Here is a 22236-nt window from a genome sequence, read left to right as displayed (position 1 = left end):
GGCCATATTTGAACCCAGGACCTCCCTTCTAGAACCCAGAGCATCCCTAAGTCTGGCTCTCGGTCCACTGAGCTACCCATCTGCCCCCTTGATCATATGTTTTCTTCTGGATTTCAGCTTCCACAGTTCTTTCTCCAGATGTGGATAGCACCTAGTGTTTGATAAATCCCAACTGCTTGGGCAAGAAGTTGCTAATTGAGAAAAACTGTTGGGAAAACTGGAAAGAAATCTGACAAAAACAAGTTACAGACCAGCATCTCAGTTTTATACCAACATATGCTCAAAATGATTATATGACTTGGATATAAAGGGTGATATCAGCATATTAGTGGTACATAGAAGAAATTACTTGTCATATCTGTGGATAGAGGGTGAGTTCATAAGCAAACAAGAGAGAGGTTCACAGGTGGTAATTTTGATTACATAAAATCTAAAAGGTTTCACACAAAATCATGCAACTAAAATTAAAATTGAGTGGGTTGGTATTGAGGGATCTTTGTTACAAGTTTCTCTAATAAAGGTCTCATTTCCAAAGTATATTTGGCTCCAACTGAGTCAAATTTATAAGAAAGAATAAGTGCCATTCCCCAATTGATAAATGGTCAAGGACATGTAACTAACAATTTTCAGAGAAAAAAACTGAAGCTATCAATACTTATATGAAAAAATGTTCTAGACTAATAATCACTTATACTTATCACTAATAATTAGAGAAATGCATATTAAAGGTCCAATTTTAAAAAACTCTGTGATCAAAAAAAAGAAAGAAAGAAAAATGCTCAGTAAAAGAAAAAAGTTAAATATAAATTGGAGGAAAGGGGGAAAAGAATGAACATTTATATAGCACTTAATATGGGCCAGGCACTGTGCTTAGTGCTTTACAAATATTCCCTCATTTGATCTTCACAATAACTCTGGGAGGTAGGTAGTATTATTGTCCTCATTTTCCCATTGAGGAAAATGAGGCAAACAGAGGCAAAGTGACTTGCCCAGGATCATACAGCCTAGTAAGTGCCCAAAATTGTATTTGAACTTCGGTTTTCCCTTCTCTAGGCCTAGTACTCTATTTCTCATATCCCCTGCCTCCTGAGTTCCTCTGTAATTCCCATGATTTACTCTATTCTACCATACCTATAGACATACTCTTGATCATCACCCATGTATTCAAGAATTCCAAAATTCTTTATTCAGGTACAATTCCTTTGCATTCCATCTTTCCCTATGTCTTACTAATCCTAACCCTATTTCTCATTCTTACTGTGACTAATCCTTCTACCCCTCCATGTTTCCCTGCTCTGGCTACACTCTTCTCAATTTCAACACCTTAATGAACCAGTTCAGTTCTATTCTCAAATTCCTTGCTTCCTTATTCTTTTTTGGATTGTGTCTTGCCAAATCTCAACCTAGGATTACCCTTACAATCTACTTTTACTCATTCACATATTGTTGAATGGAGCTGGTAATATCACAAAACCAAACTGACTGGGCCTACTATAAATTCATGTGATGTAATTTCAACTGGGCATTCACTATAGCAAGGTAATCTTTTAGATTAGAACTGTAATCAGTCCTCTATCCCCTTTACCTCAGGAACTTATCAAAATCTCTCAAATTTGCTATACCATTCCCTTCACACACCTTTAAACATGAGAAACTTGCTTGATCCTCACCTATATCCAAATTAGATTCATTCACAACCAAGAGCTCCCTCATCTTTTCCTCTCATCTCAAATACCCTCTGACATCTCCTAACATCAACTAACTCCTCTTCCTCTGGTTTCTATGAAAAAAAAAAGTGATCCTTCTTGCCAAATTTTCTGGCAATGGGGGTTAAGTGACTTGTCCAGTATCACATAGTTAGTGACTGAGGCCAGATTTGATCCTGGACAAGTCACTTAACCCCCATTGCCTATCCTTGACCACTCTTCTGCCTTGGAACTAATACATAGCACTGATTCTAAGGCAGAAGTTAAGGATTTTTGTTTTTGTTTTTAAAAGGAAAAGAGATTAAAAAGTATCCAATAGGAAGAATTGCCAAAGATCTCAGAGAAAAAAAACTCAGTTTAAAACCTTGAACACAAACAGATAGATCATCAGGGAAGATATTAACAGCAGAAGGAAATTTAGCCTCCTGGTCATATAATGAGTAGTACAAACATCTTTGAATAAGATAAAGGAAAATAAATAAGAAGTAGAGAACACTGTTCCATAGAAAGCAGGGAACCAAAATAAATACTTTAGAAACTCAAATTCCATGACCAATATAGAGAATAAGGAAGGAATAAATAAGTGTGAGCACCATGAATCAAGAAATAAATAGTTCAAGAGAGAAATGAGAATTTATGGCCTACATAGCAGAATTCATCAGCAGACTAGAAAAATGCAAATCAATAGTGGTGAATCTTTCCAAGAAACAAAAGAGTGAACAACTAATTGAAAATACCAGATACAGAGATTGCTTCTACATGGTAACTTTCCCCATCACAGTTTTGATATACTGCAGGATGGCATAAGAAATGAAATGGTAATTTTGGGGGTAGTTTTAGAAGCCACAGATGTCATGCAAAGGCTAGCAAATAAACAGAAAAAGTTTAGAAACTCAGAAATGCAGAAAACATATGTATAGTATGGCATATCAACATAATTTATTTTTAATATCATAAATATACACAATTTCTTATACCAAAAACACCCCATAAAAGAAAAAGAAAAAATTTAACATGAATTTTTCAGATAACAGAGGCACAGTGCCCTTAATTAACCCCATCAATAATCAATAAAGGACAATCTAGAAGAAGAAAAGTTAAAAGCAATATATTCAAAGCACATATCTCTATACAAGTAAAACATCCTGATCTCAAATAGTTTCAGAGTGACAACTTTCATAGTCTCCCAGAAGAACAAAAGTCAAATAACCTAAATACTGAACTGCACAAAAATACTGCACAAAATAACTGAAGGAGACATTCTGGGACTTTTGAACAGAAAAAACAAAGTCAATTAAACAAATCCACAGAATGTCTCTAGAAAAAAAATTATGCTGCAAACTCCAAGATATACACTCATTAAATTAAATAATTTCAATGACAACAAAATCTGCAAATGACTTGGAGAAAGACTTTCAAGTATAAAGGAAAGGAATTTCAAATAATATGACAATTCTACATCCCCCCCCCAAAAAAAAAACTACAAAAGGAACTGGAATGTTTGTTTGTTTGTTTGTTTTTATAAACCCTTACCTTCCATCTTGGAGTCAATACTGTGTATTGGCTTCAAGACAGAAGAGTGGTAAGGGCTAGGCAATGGGGGTCAAGTGACTTGCCCAGGGTCACACTGGGAAGTGTCTGAGGGCACATTTGAACCCAAGACCTCCCATCTCTAGGCCTGGCTCTCAATCCATTGAGCCACCCAGCTGCCCCCTGGAATAATGTTTCTAAAAAATGAAGGGGCTCCGGTTGAAACACAAAGTGACATTCTGAAAGCCTAACCCTAAGAATCATCCAGGGGAAAAGATGCATGTTCAATAAAAGAGTAGTAGAAGTCCTATTAAAATAAAAACAAATGTGAACAGATAATTTGCTTTGTAAATACCCCAAACAATGGAAATGCAAAACAGGTTATCAAATACAACTAAAGGAAGCATAAATAAATTATTGCAGCAAAAAAATGTTTTTAAAAAAACTAGAAAGAGAGATTTATAGAGGGTTGAAAACAACAAAATAACAACAGACACACCATTTGGTAGATTCCTAAGAATTCACAAAGAGAAAAGGGTTGTGGAAGTGGAACTTAAATAAAAGTAATGGCCTAGAGATAGGAGGTCCTGAGCTCAAATGTGACCTCAGATTCTTTCTAGCTGTGTGACCCAGACAGGTTACTTAACCTCCATTGCCTAGCCCTTACTACTCTTCTACCTTAGAACCAATACTAATACAGAAGGTAAGGGTTTTATAAGAAAATAAAATAGCAAACAAAAAAAGAAATCACAACAAAACCAGAAAAAATAATTTATCAAACCCTACTGTACATAGTTATAGGCTAATAAAACCAAGAATATAAAAGAAATACCTTCAAAAATATAAAGTATAACAAAATATTTTAATAACAGAAAACCAAAAGGAGTTTTTGAATAATCCAGTCTTAGTTGTGATAAATTTATTGAATTCTATCAAATTTTAATAGAATAGTTCACACCAATATTACACAAATTAGTCTAAAAATTGATAACAATTATTTTTATGAAGTACTTTTGTGAGACTAATATACTCCTAATACCTAAGCCAGGGAAGGATAAAGAAAAGTACTAGAACTACAAACCTTTATTATTAATAAATATCAATGAAAATGTCAAACTACAACATTTTATACAAGAAATAATTCATTATGATCAAGTTGGTTTTATACCAAGGTTGCAAACATTGCAAACCCTGAAAACAGGGTTCAACATTAGGAAACCAATGAATGAAGACAAAAGTATCTCGAAACACATGATCATTTCAATAGATGCAGAAAAAAAACTTTAGACAGAGTACAACAGTCATTTTATACCCCACCATAACCCTACAAAGTATAAGCATAGAGGAATTTTTTAATATCTTTAAAAAGTATCTGAAACCAAAAGCAAATATATGTAATGGGGTTATACTAGAAAAGCTTTCCCAACAAATACAGAAATAAAGCAAGAATACTATTCTCCCTGCTTTTACTTGATAGAGTTCTGCAAATTCTAGCAATAATAATGAGAAGAGAAAGAAATTAGAGAAGTAAAGTAAGCAAAGAGATCAAACTATCCCTATTGGCTAATGAAATGATAGTTTAGAAAATCCTAGGAACTCAGCAAAAAGTACTAATTGAGGCAATTAGTAATTTCAGCAAAGTTGCAGGTCACAAAATAAAACCATAAAAACCAATAGTATTTCTATATAATAACAAACTAAGAGGCAATGATAGGAAGGGAAATCCATTCTAAATAATTACAAAATGCATAACATGTTCAGGGACAAATCTACCAAAGCATATCAAATATTTGTATAGATTAAATTACAAAATGCCCCTTAAAAAATAAAAAACCACAAAAATCTCAGGAATATTCAGGCCTCTTGGCTGTGCCATGCCCATATAATAAAAATGACAAGACTACAAAAATTATCTTACAGGTTTAACTATCAAAGAGATATTTTACAGAACTCAATAGAATTATAACCATTCAGGAAAATTAAAAATATCTACAAAAATAACTCCCTATTTGATAGATGACAAAACTAGAAATCAGTTTGGCATAAATTAAGGTATAGGACCAGCACATTCTGTGATAAATTCTAAATGGATGTATGACTTAAATATTAAAGATAAAACCATTAGAAAAAACTTAAAAGGAACACATAATTTACCTTCTACAATCTATGGGAAGGAGATATAATCTTAAATAAATGATAAAGGAAATTATAAAACATAAAGTAGATAACTTTGGTTGCATGAAACTGAAAAACTACACATCAAAATTAATGCAGCCAACATAATACAGGAAATAGTCCAATAGGTAAAAAAATCTTTACATTATTATTCTCAGATTGGGAATGGAATCCAAGATATTTAGACTGCTAGCAGATATATAAATGCATATATGTATATGTGTGTGTGTGTGTACATATACACATATATAACCAGAAGGCCTTCCCAAATAGATATGTGGTCAAAGGATATGAATAGTTTTCAAAAGAACTACAAACTTAACTGTATTTGAACATTAAAATAATGTTCAGAATCACTAATAAGAGATAAAGGTTTTACTTCACACCCTGTAAATTGGTAAAAATGGCAAAAGTTTGAAATAATGTTGAAGAGGTTTGGGGGAAACAGGCACATTGATGCATTTTTAGTGGAGCAGTAAATCAATATAATCATTTTGGAAGACAATTTGGAATTCTATAATTAAAGTGACTAAAATGCCCATATCCTGTGGCCTAATGATTAAACTATTAGGCTTTCTACCCCAATGAGGTCATTGATTAGAAAGTCTTCATATACACCAGAATATTTATAGCACCACTTTTATGGTAGAAAAGAATTTGAAACAAAGTAAGTTCCTATCAGTTGAGGAATGGATAAATACATTTGATGTGCATTTAAAAAAATATCATTATAGTATAAGAAAAAATGAATACAGTGAGGCATGGAAAAATTTTGTACAATCTAAGGTATAATGATGTAAGCAGAGCCAAAAAACAACATACACACTGACTACGATAAAGTAAGTGGAAATATCAAACAACCACAAATCCATCAAAAGGGAATTTATAAAATTATAAAGAACAAGCATGATTACAAAATGATATGGGAAAATACCTCACCATATTCCTTTGCAGAGGTATGATGTCCACAGGCATGGTAAATTGTATATATTTTCGTACTTTTTCAATATATTAATTGATTTGGATGATTTGGGGGAGTGTTTTTTCTAATTCTTAAAAATATTGTTTATAAAATGGGATGGTTTCCTGGAAAGAGAAGAGGAAGAGATACTGAGAGAAATTCTGGTGATATAAAAGGGGAAAAAAAGAAATTTTGTTTTAAAAAGTTAAATTTCTTGGCTTCAGGGAAATAAGCATGAAAACCTTGTTGATAGAATTATAGTTGGAATATGCTTTTGGAAATTAGTCTGACACAATTTATTAGGAATCACAAAAATGACCATTACCCTTAATTCAACAACCCTAGGTCTGGGAATATTCCTAAAGATATAGCAACAAATATTTACAGAAGTAGTCATAGCTGCTTTATTTATAGTAGTGAAAAACTAGAAATTATTCCTTTAATTGGAATAGTTCAATAATAATGACATGTTAAGATCATGGAATACTGTTATTAAAATAGCAAATATAAAATATAGAAATATGAGGAGTGATGTAAAACAAGGTCAGAAGAAGTCACATAGACTACAATCAGATTTTTGAATGGCCTAAAATTTTTATAAGTACGGAGAACAAAATGAGATACCCAAAAATTGTGGTTAGTGTTTTGTAAAAATTGATATTATTATCAAATTGTAATTGTTTCTTCAAATAAGATCTTAAAATAGATTTACACTACTTTGAATATTTGGGTATTTGAGAATATTAAGTTACTTACAATAAAACAAATTTTATTTGAGTTATAAAATATTGTATTTAATTGTAGCCATATTGCTCTTTGGGATGACTTTTTACATCTCATGATTAGGTGGGCACATGACTAGAATATAGTCAGAGCAAAAAAATTTTTTTTTGCTTTTGTGAAAGATTACAGCCTCAGATAAAACTGCTTGATAACCAAGAGATTAACATATTCATTTCATTACCAAGTCATCAGTTTTGCCAGTGGATATAGCCTTAACCTATAAAACTCAATATAATGTTAGCTTCGATGTACTTTCTATCTTCTGTCTGTGATGTACCTCCTATTTATGTACCTTTGATCTACCTTCTATCTACTATCTGTAAACCCAGAATTTTTCCTTCCAATCTTTCAGAGTGTTATTCTGATATCTTTTTCTCAATAGGTTATGCCTGCCGAAACTTTGCTCAGTCCCCAGCTGTGCTAAGTAAGTTTATAGCCTTAATTGAAATACTACATATTTTTAATTGGTTTAGTAATAATATTATTTGCAAATAAATCTTCCACCTGCTTTTAGCCAGGACCCATGTTGACTATGCAATCAAAGGAGATGTGGCAGTTGTGCGACTTAACTCGCCCAATTCAAAGGTATTTATTGAATTTCTTAAGAATCCTGGTCTTTTCTTCATCTGTGGAATGTTTTAAAATTGCTCTAGATTTGTATACTCTAAAAGAGTTTCAAGGAAAATAAAATCTACTGATCTGATAGTAATTAGATATTATAATGAATAGGCTCCTAATCTTGAAAGTGAATCTAGATGGGGCTTTTGACAGGCTGCCCAAGGAGAACAGAGTAACAGAAGCAGAAATCCTGTCTCTGCATTCCTTTCATCTGACTTTAAGTGTCAGTTTGATTTCAAGGTCACATACATAGGACCAGCCTTCTGGTGCCAGGCAGATGAGGGAAATGAACTTTTTTAGTTTGAATTTACTTAAAATATTTGATATACCTTCCCAGGAAGGGTAGTTAAAAGAAACTGGAAGCATATTATCTTTTTAAAGATACCTTAAAGTTAGAAATATTAAGGCTTTGACATAAATTGTCATTTATACTAATCAAATTGGGTTAAATATGCTCAGCCCTTGTATATTTCAAAATGCCACAATAACACATTATAATGTCTCTATTAGATAGTTTTCTACTAAATAGAACTACCCACACACACACACACACCCCAGCCAATTGCTTAAGTATTTTGCATTACTTTAACCTTTTATAAAGGACATTTGATTGAAACCCTTAATATTTATTAAATTTGGCAGCCCTAGGCAACATAAGATACTGGTCAGAGGCAGTTGACATATGATATGCAGTGATGAAAAGCATTATTACCCTATAACTTTGTTACCCATAATTTGTCCTATTCTCTTTGGCTTTAGAGAATATTGTGACTCCTACTATCTTATGAACCAAGCTCCTTAAATATAATATTCAATTCCTTCTTTGGTTATGCCAATTTTTAAAGAGAAAGAACTAACAACTTGCCTTTTAAGAAAAATGTATTAACTGAAGCAGAAAGCTTTTTGATTTTATATATAAACAATATGTTTAGAGAGAGAGCATTCTGTTTCTCTTTTCCAAGATATATGATGGCTTTTCCTTGGTTTCTCCTCAATCAAAATATTATCTCATTTTGAATTAAAATTTGATCTTGTTAGCTCTGAGGCATCTGTAATATAATGAAAATTTTATTGGGTTTGGGATCAAAAGATAATTTGCTAACATAGTAGAATTTGCCATGGTGGCTAGATCCCTTACTCTTTCTGGGCTTATTGCTTCACCTCTTAAAAACTGAAATAATAATAACCACATTATTTACCTCGTAGGTATGATAACCAGAAAACATAAATGTTGGCTATTTACTGTTGTTCTTTTCATTCATTATTATTTGACAGGTAAACACTTTGAATAAAGAATTAACATCAGATTTTGTAAAAGTCATGAATGAAATATGGACTAGTGATACAGTCAAAAGTGCTGTCATTATCTCCTCAAAGCCAGGCTGCTTTATTGCGGGTGCTGATATCAAGTAAGTATGTCATTTTAATTAATGAGGAATAGAGAGGGTGTCTGTGTGTGTCTTTGTGTTTGTGTGTGTGTATAAAGACAGAGAAAGAGAGAATAAGTGTTATCATTCTTCAAAATAAGGTGGAAGGAAAACCTATGATTCTCTTTTAAAATAAATTTGTATTTATATCGATTTCATACTACATGTTTTCTTTTATACAGGATGTTTCCTCTCCCAGAAAATATTTATTCATAACAAGGAATATATAACTAAAATGAATCTTTGATTTTGTTAATTGGGGAGTTCCTTCCACTGTTACAGAATGCAGTCCATCCATGCCTACCCATCCTGCATAAAATTCTTGCTAGTATCTTACCATAAGTTGGCTTCCAAGGGACTGCCTAGTCATAAGTCTTCCTCATTCTGAAGGCCTTCCTTTCTTACTTTGTGAAAATACCTGAAGAACACTGTGGCTATCTATCACCTTTTTCTCTTTCCATGTAATCAGCTATCTTCTCTTCCTAGCATAGCATGATACCTTTTTTTTTTAACCCTTACCTTCTCTCTTAGAATTAGTACAATATATCGGTTCCAAGGTAGAAGAGCAGTAAAGGCTAGGCAATGGGAAGTGAGTGACTTGCCCAAGGTCACATAGCTAGGAAGTGTCTAAAGCTAGATTTGGACCTAGAATATTCCATTGATGGCAACTTTTATTACTGTCTTTCATACTTCCTCATTTGTCATATGTTGTAGCTTGCTTACAACCATAAAACTGAAAACTAACAAAGAATTTTAAAGGGTGAGGAAAGGGAAACAGTTAAGCAAAGCAAACCAAAAAATAATAAGTTTTCCATGCAGAGTTCTATATACATAATCCCCTATGAAGAATAGAGAGGTGCATTCCCATGTCTTCCTTGGGCCCAACTTTGGTCATAATTTCAGAGCATTTAGTTTCAATGGTTTTGTTCTTGTTTTTCTTTCCATTTCCATTATTGTCATTATTGTTGTTTTCCAGGTACTACTCATTTCATTTGTATCAGTTCATATGTTTTCCCATGCTTCTCTGTTCTTCATATTCATCATTTTGTTACAACACAACAATATTCTCTTAAATTTATATGCCACAATTCATTTATCCATTACTCAATTTATGGGCACCTGCTTTGTTATTTCAAAAAGTACCACTATAAATATTTTGCTGTAGATGGATATTTCTGTCTTTGACATTTTTAGGATAGTTGGATATTAGGGCCAAAGGGCATTTAAACAGTTTCTTAGTATTTAAAATTGTCTGCTGGGATGAAATATAATAGTGAACCTATATTTCTAAAAAATTCCCATTGATTATCATCTTGAGCAAAAAAGAGATTCATTCCAAATAAATCATAGTATAGTGTGTGGGGTAATTATATATTAATGAATATATAATCAATAGAAGAAGCAAAGTTTTGTTTTTACCCTTTCTTGTACACTTTAGCATGATAGCTGCTTGCAAGACTGCTCAAGAAGTAACACAATTATCAAGAGAAGGACAACAAATGTTGGAGAAACTTGAGAAGTCTCCAAAACCTATTGTGGCTGCCATCAGTGGGTCCTGCCTGGGAGGAGGACTTGAGGTACAATTTTATCCCAAAGTTACTGAAACTTTCCAAAATAATGGAGGGATGAGACTGGCAGCATATACTAGAGTAGCTAATGGATTCAAAGAAGTTGCAACCTCTAAAAATAGCTTCTTAGTCTTTGAGTTTATAGATAATGTAATAGAGCTTAATGGGAAAGAAAAATCCATTGCTTATTCAGTTTTTATAGTGATCTGGCCTCAGCTTTGCTACTAATTCATTAGATGATGGTGGATAAATCATTTTAAGTTCTTTGGGCTTTAGTTTTTCTCATCAGTAAAATAAGGGGATTGGGCTAGATTATCTCTTAAGAACTCTTTGTAACTCTTAAATTCTATAATCTAATGAATTGTATAACTACTTACTCAGTATATAGTATTGTGTTTAATTAGGGCTATATAAATATGACAATCTTGACTCTAAAGAGCTTATCATTTAGTTGAGGAAGCAAGCTACAGAAAGAATAATAGTAGGAAGTACAGTGTATGATTAAGTGACATGACTAGGCATGTGACAAATATTCATGGAATTAAGATGAGGGGATAGTCCACATTGGGCTTGGGTAGAAAGGAATACTTTGTGGAAAAAATAAGTCTTACATTGGTCTCTGAAGATAGGATTTCACTAGCCTCAAAAGAATAAGGAGGCTATTCCAGGAAGATGGCACAGCATGGGCAACAAAAGGAATGAACAAAATTTGAACAATGAGCAATCCAACATATATTATAATTTCTAGTAGAAGTCCTTTAGGTGAATAATGTGGGAGGGGTGGTGGGTTTGAAAGATCTACTTTAGAAAACCTTAAAGACAAGGCTAAAGAACCTAAACTTGGTTATGTTATCATGTTCATGCCTCAAGAAGTTTTGAGAGCCACACCTGTTCTCAATATTGACATATTTTCTAACTCCATTCTTCCTTGCATTTGAAGCTTGCCATTGCATGTCAATACAGAATAGCAACAAAAGACAAAAAAACAGTATTGGGGACCCCTGAAGTATTACTGGGAATATTGCCAGGAGCAGGAGGCACTCAAAGGCTCCCCAAAATGGTAAGTTAAAATACTCGCAAACTATAGTCAGATACAAGAGAAACTATGTGCCTTTCTGGCCTTTTATGCTTTAGTTTCTCCCTATGTAGAATTTACATTCTGATAGAAAAATTTGAAATTAAAAGCTTCTCTGGGTATATATGGATGTTATACTTTATATATGTATATATATACATCTGTTATACTTTTAACTAACTACATGTTTAACTATTGTTGCTTTTTTGATGTTTATGTATGATTTTATCATAATGATTCCTTATCTAAGCTTGGGCTAATTGCCATGTTCTACAGTGTGTTGAAAGGCTGGGTGGATAAGGGAGGTTGGAACTAGCACTGCAAAGTAGGTCTGGTGGCAAACACTCCCACCTGGGCATTGTTCCCTAAGTGCTACAAAGTCTCCAGCAGATAGCAAGATGAAAGAAGGCCTAGTGTGGAGAAGTGCAAGCTTTTTGTGGAATTTGTACACACAAAAGAATAACTGAGACTATGTTCCAAAATATTTTTTAAAAATGTAAAATGAATCAAGTTAGAGATTTAAATGAGGATTACCTGTGAACCATCTGGCATAATGCTGTAATAGTATCTAGTAACATGGAGAAGAATAAATTGCCAACCAGAAATAATTTCATCCTTTTCCTTATAGTTATTATTTCTATACTTAAAGAGATACATTTCATCTAAGTGGGTTATAAATAGGAGTTTGGCTACTTCTTATTGACACTTTTCCTTTTTACCCCACAGTCCTGATGTCTTCCTAAAACTCTACTTCATAACAAAAAAGGCAGGGGAGTAGAACCAACTGACAAAGTGACCATATGTGATAGCATATACCCATGTTGGTGAACCTGTGGCACACATGCCTGAGCATGCCAGAAGGGGCTGCTCCTTTCCCCATCTCCATGCATACCTGAGGACATTTCTCACATGAACTGCCCCTCTGCCCAGCAGCCCAATGGGAGTACTTCTTCCCTCCCCTATCTGGGGTAAGGGGTGGCTCACCTGTGGCATGAGGGTTGCAGTTTGGGCACTTGGTCTCTAAAAAGTTTGCCATAACAGGCATATACCATACTTATGCTGCGCCACCTCTCTGCCTTGAGGAGCAAAGTGTGTTTCATCATTAGTTCTCTGACAAAGAGATCAGATTTCATTGACTTTTTAGTGCCATTTTTTTACCTTAGGTTAAATGCTTGTACATTAAATAACACTTTACCATTAGGAATGCTTCCTAACAAGGAACATTCATCTGGTCTCTTGTAATAACCTCTGATCTAGAACATGTTAGTAATTTTAATCCTGCTGTAATTATCCAGGCCACTGCCTAATTTCCAGAATGTTCTCCATTGAGAATCTTCATAGAGAGACCATATAGTTAGAGATGGAAAGGGATTCCACTTAGAAATTTCAGTCTGTTTAATAAGACAGGGAACTGAATTCCCATTTATTTACTACCTGTGTTTTAAATTGGGAGGTGAAGAAAATAGTTTGGCTCCAATTAGAATCTCCAGAAAAATTTTAACAATTTTGCCACCTTGCATAGCATAGGCCAAATACAGTGGAAAGTGTTGGTTCCAATTGTTAAAGAATATATTCTTTCTGTTAACAGGCAATTAACTACAAAAATAGTCTTCATTGTTTAGTTGTGTTTACCTTTTTATAGTATAGTACTATGTAGGCTGTTTGGGAAGCAACTGATATGTCAAAACAATGTTTTCAAAAATTTGAGATGATAGTATTTTCTGCTCATGTAATCAACATAAAATGCAGCTTAATTAAATGGCAAGCAATAGTTTCTTTTCAGAATGTAATTGTATGTATTGCTTACTTGCTCTCCCTGACTCTTACTTCCTTGTTAGGTTGGGATTCCTGCTGCCTTTGACATGATGTTGACTGGTAGAAATATTCGTGCAGACAGAGCAAAGAGAATGGGTCTGGTTGACCAATTGGTGGATCCTCTAGGTAAGAGTTCAGAATATCCCCAGAATGTACTTCATGTGCTTAATTGTCAGCAGCCAAGGAATAAGCCCTTAGTTAGTTTTCTCTTCCCCAAAGAACTTTGTCTTTTGTTAATAGTATGTGACTTGTAAATAGAAGCAAGTGATAGTTACATGTAAGTTCCATCTGGATCCCTCAGGGAATGAGCCATTTTGGAGTGCAAGGTAATTTCACTGATATGAGATGTACTCCTTTAAACTCTGAACGTTTATTATTTTAACCATTTTGGATGAAAACATTTCCAAAAACACATTGCATTCTTCTCTGCCTCCTTAAATAGAAAACCTGTACTTTATATAACTCAAGGTCATTAGAATCTCATTTATTATGCTATGTATGCTATGTAGCATTTTAATTTTAACAATAGAGTGAACTGAGGCAGGTCACCAAGCAAGATAACATTGGCAGAGGAATACCACCTGTCAAAAAATGGGTCAGTGGTTTGCCTCCATTTAAGCCAAAGACCCCAAATAGATGAGCAACTCCCTTTTTATAGATTTGAGGGAGTACAGAACAAAGAACAGAACAGGGTAGATGACATATGGGATTAAAGGCAACATGGCTGATTACAGAGCTTAGGCATCAGGGTCAACATGATTGGTTTGGTAATAGGGACCAGAAAGGATCCCCCCTTATGTCTGATGAGACTAAGAAGTACTCATTGTTTGAAGCCAGGTGAAGGTTAGCAGCACAGACTTTTGGACAACAAACCAGATATTCTTGAAAGATAGCTTGGTGGGGTAAAAGTAACAAGCCTACACTCCCTTTGCATTCACACACATTCTCCAATGTTAGCAAAAATTCCCTGAGGCAAAAATAGATCAGGAGATCTGGATTTATTAACTTAACCCATTATAGGCCAGCTGAATTCTGGTCTAAGTTCAGAAACAGAGAACCAGGATTTAAGCAGTTACAAGTCAAAAACAGTTGCAGGATAAAATCAATTACTTATAAATAAGATCAGTAAGAAAATGATTCAGAATCAGTTTTAATCTTCTCAGCTATAATACAGTTATGTTGGGGGCAGCTGGGTAGCTCAGTGGATTGAGAACCAGGTATAGAGATGGGAGGTCCTAGGTTCAAATCTGGCCTCAGACACTTCCCAGCTGTGTGACCCTGGGCAAGTCACTTGACCCCCATTGCCTATCCCTTACCACTCTTCTGCCTTGGAGTCAATACTGTGTATTGGAAGATGGAAGGTAAGGGTTTTAATTTAAAAAATATACAGTTATGTTCTCAGAACCTTTTGACACTTTGGGGATCTATTTGATTCTCCACTAAGAGGACCAAATCTATTTTGCTTTAGGATTCTTCAAGTTGCTTTTCATAGTTAAGTAAGATAAAGATAATTTATAATACAATAACAACTTAATATTACATTATAAATGCATTAGAGAGTTTCAACAAAAACTGTACATCTCAGGGAAAGTCCTTGTTGAGTATGAGGATCAAGAAGAGTTACAAAGAAGAGATGATGCTTGCTTTAAAAGAATAGATAGGAACTTAACTGCAGAAGTAGAAAAGGGAAGATATTCCAGGAACAAGGAACAGTGTGAACAGAGACTGGTGGGAAAACAGATATGTACAGGTAACAGAGAGTAGTTATCTGGAACACAGAGTATTTGGAAGGGCACAGATAATCTGGAAAGGTGAGATAAATAAAGCTGGCTTGTATAGGGCACTGGTAATCAGTCAAGTCCAATAATTTGAATTTCAACTGGTGTAAATAGATTTGGACTCCTTTCATTTCCTAGAAATCCATGTGACTCTTCCTGTTATAAGTGTTTCACTATTACCTAACAGGGGGGAAATAGAAGATTTTACTTAAAGCAAAGTAAATGGGCAACATACCTGATATTAAAAAACCTAAGTTAAAATACCTAAATTAAAACAACCTAAGGATTTATCATCTTATCTATATAAAGTCTCAATAAGATTACCAAAGATTAATTCTCCTGAGACTTGATCTGTCATTATCTTGCCTGTGATGGTTATATTAAACTGTTATTTTAATATTTCAGGACCAGGTTTGAAACTACCAGAAGATCGAACAGTTGAATACCTTGAAGAAATAGCAATCATCTTTGCAAAAGGACTGGCTGATAAAAAGATCTCTGGGAAGAAGGAAAAGGGACTGATTGATAGTGAGTATGTCTGTTAGAGAAGCATAATCAGTGCTGCTATTCTGGACCCTGAATTTGAACAGCCACCATTTTGGCATAGAAAAATCTGTGCATTAATAATAAGCAAAATCCTTGAGGAATGGTTTTCACTTCTTGCTAGTAGAAAAGCAGATTTAATGAAGGTAAAAGTTTTATTTTGTAGTCACATTTTGTAGTACATTTACTTTAAATTTTTTTAAACCTTTACCTTCTGCCTTAGTATTACTTCTGAGATAGAAAAATAGCAAGAGCTAGGCAATTGGAGGTAAGTGACTTGCCCAGCGTCCTATGGCTAGGAAGTATCTGAGGCTAGATTTGAATCCAAGACCTTCCATCTCTAGGCCTTGCTCCCTATCCACTGAATCACCTAGTTGTCCCCCTTCATTTACTTTAAATTAAGTTAAAGAGCAGGTGAAGACTGAAGTGTTGCTTAAATGTAAAAAAGCAAACGAAACCCCAACTGTTCTGAACTGTGAGAGCCATGTAATTTAATAGAAGTTGCATAAAAAACTATGAAGGAAGTTTGGTTCTTCCCAGTGTCTGAAAGCATTTTGCCTTGCAGTGGTAACAACATACGTCATGACTATTCCATTTGTGAGGCAACAGATCTACAAAAAAGTTGAAGAAAAGGTACAGAAACAAACCAAAGGTCTTTACCCGGCTCCTCTGAAAATAATTGATGTAAGTTTCTTTTTCTTAAATTTTATTCAGTTCCACAAACATTTATTAAATGCTTTCGTGTACAACAGAAATGTTAGATTTGGCTGGAGGGAGCCCTATAAAACTCTCCAATATGGCCAGAACCAAATTAAAATGTAATTGGGAAATGTTTAACAAAATAAATCTACAATACAACAATGGTAGTATTAATTTTTGTTTTTCTAAGTGAATATGCAGCCACAGTGATCCTTTTCTATTGGAGTTTGACACCATAAACAAAGGATACAAAGACAAAGAAGTTCTTGCCTTCAAGGAACTTTTATATTCTACAAGAGGTTTACAACATCATTGGATTTCTTTTCTTTTCTTTTTTTTCTTTTCTTTTTTTTGAAACCCTTGCCTTCTGTCTTAAAATCAATACTAAGTATCAGTTCCAAGGCAGAAAAGTGGTAAAGGCTAGGCATGGGAGTTAAGTGACTTGCCTATAGTCACACAGCTAGGAAGGGTCTGAGACCAGATTTTAACTTGGGTTCTCCTGACTCCAGGCCTGGCTCTGTATCCTTTGAGCCCTCTAGCTTCCCCCATCATTAGCCAAAGAACAATATCTCTAGGTGTGCTACAAATTGTTTGGAATTTACACTTGCAAATTGCATGTAAATGAATATGTTTCTAGACACTCACCTACGGTTGCCAAGTTAATGTGATTCCTCACAGCAAAGTTCATGCTGTGCCATAAACAAAAATGTTTGAGAACCACTGATGTACACAGATAAGTATATGCAAAGTATTTTCAAGAACGAAAGAGTACTAACAATTGAGTGGAGGAAGAAGGAGAAATTAGGAAAGGGGATATACTACCTGAGATATACTTAGAAGAAAGTTAGGGATTCTAAGAGGGAGAGGTAAGAACATAACATTCTAAGTATGGGGAACTACTGGGCATAGAATATAGAATGCCATGTACAAACAGTACTTTGCAGTCTAGTTTGACTAGGACAAAAAGTATGAGAAAGTGAGCAATATGATATATAGCAATATGACATGATAGTAATGAGAAGGGAAGCAATATGATATTACTATCATATATGATATGATGAAATGCCAGCCTGAAGATATTGTATTTAATCATAGAGATAATAAGAAGCCACTGAAGTTCTGATTAAGAGTATGACATGATTGGAATTGTTTTAGGGATATCAGTTCAGCATCTGTATAAAAAATGAATAGGAAGAAAGCAGACACTTCTTTCTCCTTGGATGCACTATCTGTCTGACTATTTCCCTTATCCTTAATCTGATATAGCCCTTTTGCCTTCAGGAATTCTTCAGACATGTTCTTAATAAGAGTCTCTAGATTTGTATACACTGCCATTATCTGTGCTATCTTTCTAGGAATCACAAATCTGTAAATATTCTTAAGGTAGGTCATTGTCTGTGTAGCAGCCATGAAAATGATATAGATCTGTGTCAAAATTTGCCAGAAAATGGTTTCTTTGGAATGGCATCTGTAGTATAAACATAGTGGTGTTGCTAATGTATTCTACTGAATCTACTATCATGTTAGTCATTTTGCTATATAAGATAGTATAGATCCAATAGCCTATAATGGCTGCCAGCACAACTACCCCACAGATCACTTGTTTGAACATCTTTGCTGCTGTTTTAGGGATTTTGAAGTTCAGTCATTCTGGGTTCCAAATTGTAATAAATAATAATAAGGATAAATAATATTTATCAATAAATAATATTGATCGGTGATTGAGAACTAAAGATCAGGCAGTTATCTTCTTTCTTTTGTCTATTCCTTCCTCCCTCTATACCTCCCTTCCTCTCTCTTCTTCTCTTCAGCTTCCTCTCCCCCCTTCCTTTTTTCTAAATCACTCAGGGTTGAGTTTATGATGTTTCACTTGAAATACTTTTTCTCTTCTTTATCTTAAGTAAGGGTTTATTTGGGGAAGACAGAAAAGGATAGAGAATGGAGGTAAGAGGGTTGAGGATTTCCCTAATACTACAGTGAACCTTAGGTTGGAGGATATTGGGATATAGTTTCAAATTGAGAGGAATGTCTGATAGGTCTGGAAGTTCAGTCACTATCATCAACAGAGCAAGTCAGAGAGATATCTGGACTATTGTCCTTCTTTCTTCTGCCTTCAAAGTCACCAGAGACAATAGCCTTCTTCCTTCCTTCAAGACAACAGGGTAACCAGGATCCAGCCAGCAGTTGGCTTTGCCTCCAACTGTTTCTCCTGGTAACATTCCAAACAGAACCTTTGTTTGACTGACAGGTCCCACTCAGTCATTGCTTCTGCCTCTTTGCATGCTTCCCAATTCCTCTCTTTCACAAAGGAGACCAGTTAGGCTTTTTCAGTAGTCTAGGCAAGAGATGATCAAGCAATCAACAAAATTTGGCAATCAGTTGGATATGAGGGTGAGAGAGAGAGAGAGAGACAAGTCAGTAATGATTCATGGTTGTAAACATGGGTGACTGGCAGGATGGTGATGCTATAAAAAGAAATAGAGTGTGTGAAAGTGTGAAAAAAAGGATCAATTTGGGGAGAAAGATCACCATTTCCCTGCCTGTTGTCAAACCAGGTAGGAGGGAAAGGAATAAGCATTGCTGTAGCGCCTACTATATACCAGGCCCTGTTGCTAAGTATTTTTTACAAACATCTCATTTGATCCTCACAACATCCCTTTGAGGTTGGTGCTATTACTATCTTCATTTATAGTTGAGGAAACCAAGGCAGACAGAGCTTAAATGACTTGTACAGGGTGGCACAGCTAGTAAGTGACTGAAGCCAGATTTAACTTAAGTCTTTCTAATTCTAGACCTCAGCACTATATCCATCTACCTGCCTTTAAGGGGTTATAAATCTTTAAAAATGAAAGTCATAATGACCAAAGAGTTTGTTTTGCAAACTTAAAAGTATATCTTTATGGATATAGAATTCATATAGTTATATTATTCTGAATGAATAGGGCCAGAACTATTGATTATCATCATAGATTGCACACTTGGAAAGGGCTTCAACAAACATTTGGTTCAAGTTACATCCAGAAGAAACTCCATTATAATATACCCAAAGAGAGATCAAGCCTCTGCTTGAAGACCTTCAAGGAAAAGGGAATCCACTGCCTTTCAAAGTAACCCATCCCAGTTTTGGGCAGCTCAGATTGTTGAAAGTTTTTCCTTACACTGCCTAATTTCCCTCTGAAACTTCCATCTACTGCTATTGATTCTGCCCTCTGGAACCAAGAGAACAAATCTAGTTCCTCTTCCAAGTTTCAGCCCACCAAATACTTGAACACAGAAATGGTGTCCTGTATCACTCTCCCCTTTTTCTTACCTCCCCCCAGAATCTTCTCTTCTTTAGGATAAAAATCCCTAGTTCTTTCAGCTTATCACTTCATGATATGGATTCATTCTCTTGACTCTCCTGGCAGTCTTTCTCTGGATGCTTTCTAACTTATCTACATCCTCCTAAACTGCAGCTCCCAGAACTGAATTTTATGCCCCAGATGTGTAGGAGATTTCACCAGGTTCCTTTCTTAATCCAGCCCAAGCTTGCATTAACTTTTTTGCCTGCCACATTACGCTGCTGACTCATTAAGTGTGTAATCCACTAAAATTCAGATTTTTAAAACAAATTGTTCTTTAATCATGCCTCCCCTATGTACTGTACTTGTGCTGATTTTTTTTGTTGTTGTTGTTCCCAAGTTTAAGGCTTTAAAATGATTCCTATTGTATATTTCATCCTATTAGATCCAGCCCAGTATTCTAGACTGGCATGATCTTTTTTCTATCTTGAATCCAATGTTAACTTATCTCTCCTAGTTTTATGTCATCTGCTAATTTGTTGGCCACATTATTGCTATCTTTATCCTAGTCATTGATAAAAATGTTAAATAGCATAGAGCCAAGCACAGATACTTGACACTCCATGGAAGACATCTTGCCAAATTGACATAGAATCACTGTTAAAATCTAAGTAAACTCTATTTACAGTATTTCCCTGATCCACCAGTTTAGTAACGCTGTCAAAAAAGAAAATGAGGTTAGTTCAGCATGACCTATTTATCATTAAATATGTATGTTTGTTTTTTACATTAGTTACATTTCTCAATATATCTTCCCTTCTCCCATAGGGAGATTTTTTTAAAAAAAGGGAAAAATCTCAGTTTGCTGTATCACAGAATAGTGACATTGTGTTCTATACATATAGTCTCCCACCTCTGCAAAGAAGCAGAAGAGTACATTCTGAAAGTTCTTCTTTAGAGCCAAAATTGGCCGGTTTTTTTTTATTTTGGTTCTTTTCATTTACATTTTAGTAGTCATGTGTTTGTTTTCCTTGTTCTGTTTACTTCGCTTTATTTTATTTCCTTACTTTATTTATATTCATAAAAGTCTTCATTGTTTCTTACAGAACACTAATATTTTGTCATATTCTGATACCTCAGTTTGTTTAGTCATTCACTAGTCTATGAGCATCTATTTTGTTTCCAGTTTTGGATGCTCCAAAAAGTGCTGCTAAATGTTTTGTTAAATATGGAACTTTTCTTTTTATCACTGACCCCTCAGGGAATACATCTCTAGTAGTAGAGTTTCTTGGTATGGATGTTTTAAGTCACTTTCTCAGCATAGTTTCAAGTTGCTTTCCAGAACTGTTATACAATTTTGTAACTCCACAAGCTGCATCTTAGTCTTCCTCTCTTTCCACAATTACTATACCATTGCCTTTTCTTCTCTTTTGTTAGATTTAAAATAGTTTTGAGCATTAAATAGTTGTAGATAAGAGAGTGGGAGCCATAAACTGTGATAATTAAAATGTTTGGGAGCAAGGGAAATATATAACAATTATGACCGCTGAAATATGTTTTCTACTGTGTCTTGGGTTTTATATAAATATAAGATGGTCACCAGGGAATATATTCCCAATTTATGAATATGCCCAAGCCAACTGGGTTTTATAGAGAAATTTAATTTATAAGACACTGATTAATCAATAGAAAAAGAGAGAAAGTAAGAAAGGAATAAGAATGAAGGGCCTCAAGCCAATAAGGCCTAGACCTCAGTCCTAAGAGATAAATCAGTCAGTTGGTTTTATCACTCACCCAAGATCTCTCTAGGTAAGGCTTCTCATGCCAACCTAAGGCTCCACCTTCAAGAGAGCCTCCTTCCAAGAAATGTTTCCAGAGAATTCTCTTCCTGACTCCTCCTGAGTTCACCTTCCACAGCCTCCTTCAAGACCTCTCCAGGAGCTCTCCCTCCAGGACCTCTCTCCTCTCAGACCTCCTTCAGAGCATCAACCCCCCTCCTCTCAGACCTCCTTCAGAGCAAAAACCTCTCTCCAGTCCTCAGCCCCCGCTATCTTTAAGCAAAACCTCTAAGTTCCCTCTCCTCAGTTCTCACATCTACCAATCACTGTCGATGTCTCCCCTGTGCCAATGGTGACTCTAGCTTAACCCAGGACCACCCAGAGGTCTGGCCCCTTTGCACATGTCTGTTGAAGGTCATATTCTCAAATAATTAAATCTTGATCTTTGCTGCAGCCCTTCCTAAATCCTGTTTCTCTGAGTAGGGTAGAGATTGTAGTT

The 22236-nt window shown here is 34.9% G+C and overlaps 1 protein-coding gene across 1 annotated transcript in view; it reads left to right on the top strand.

The window, feature by feature from the left end:
- HADHA (hydroxyacyl-CoA dehydrogenase trifunctional multienzyme complex subunit alpha) overlaps nt 1–22236 on the top strand; it is a 65290-nt gene that overhangs the window by 9224 nt on the left and 33830 nt on the right. Inside the window, exons 2-9 of the mRNA XM_001380161.5 lie at nt 7538–7579; nt 7670–7740; nt 9049–9182; nt 10639–10777; nt 11709–11828; nt 13682–13784; nt 15842–15964; nt 16545–16663. Of these exons, the coding sequence (XP_001380198.2) occupies nt 7538–7579; nt 7670–7740; nt 9049–9182; nt 10639–10777; nt 11709–11828; nt 13682–13784; nt 15842–15964; nt 16545–16663 (851 nt within the window). The remainder of the gene's footprint in view (nt 1–7537; nt 7580–7669; nt 7741–9048; nt 9183–10638; nt 10778–11708; nt 11829–13681; nt 13785–15841; nt 15965–16544; nt 16664–22236) is intronic.

Source organism: Monodelphis domestica, chromosome 1, assembly GCF_027887165.1.
Source record: "Monodelphis domestica isolate mMonDom1 chromosome 1, mMonDom1.pri, whole genome shotgun sequence".
In the NCBI taxonomy this organism is placed as follows: domain Eukaryota; kingdom Metazoa; phylum Chordata; class Mammalia; order Didelphimorphia; family Didelphidae; genus Monodelphis; species Monodelphis domestica.
The sequence above is the reverse complement of the archived record's forward strand: the minus strand, read 5'-3'. Positions and strand labels throughout refer to the sequence as shown.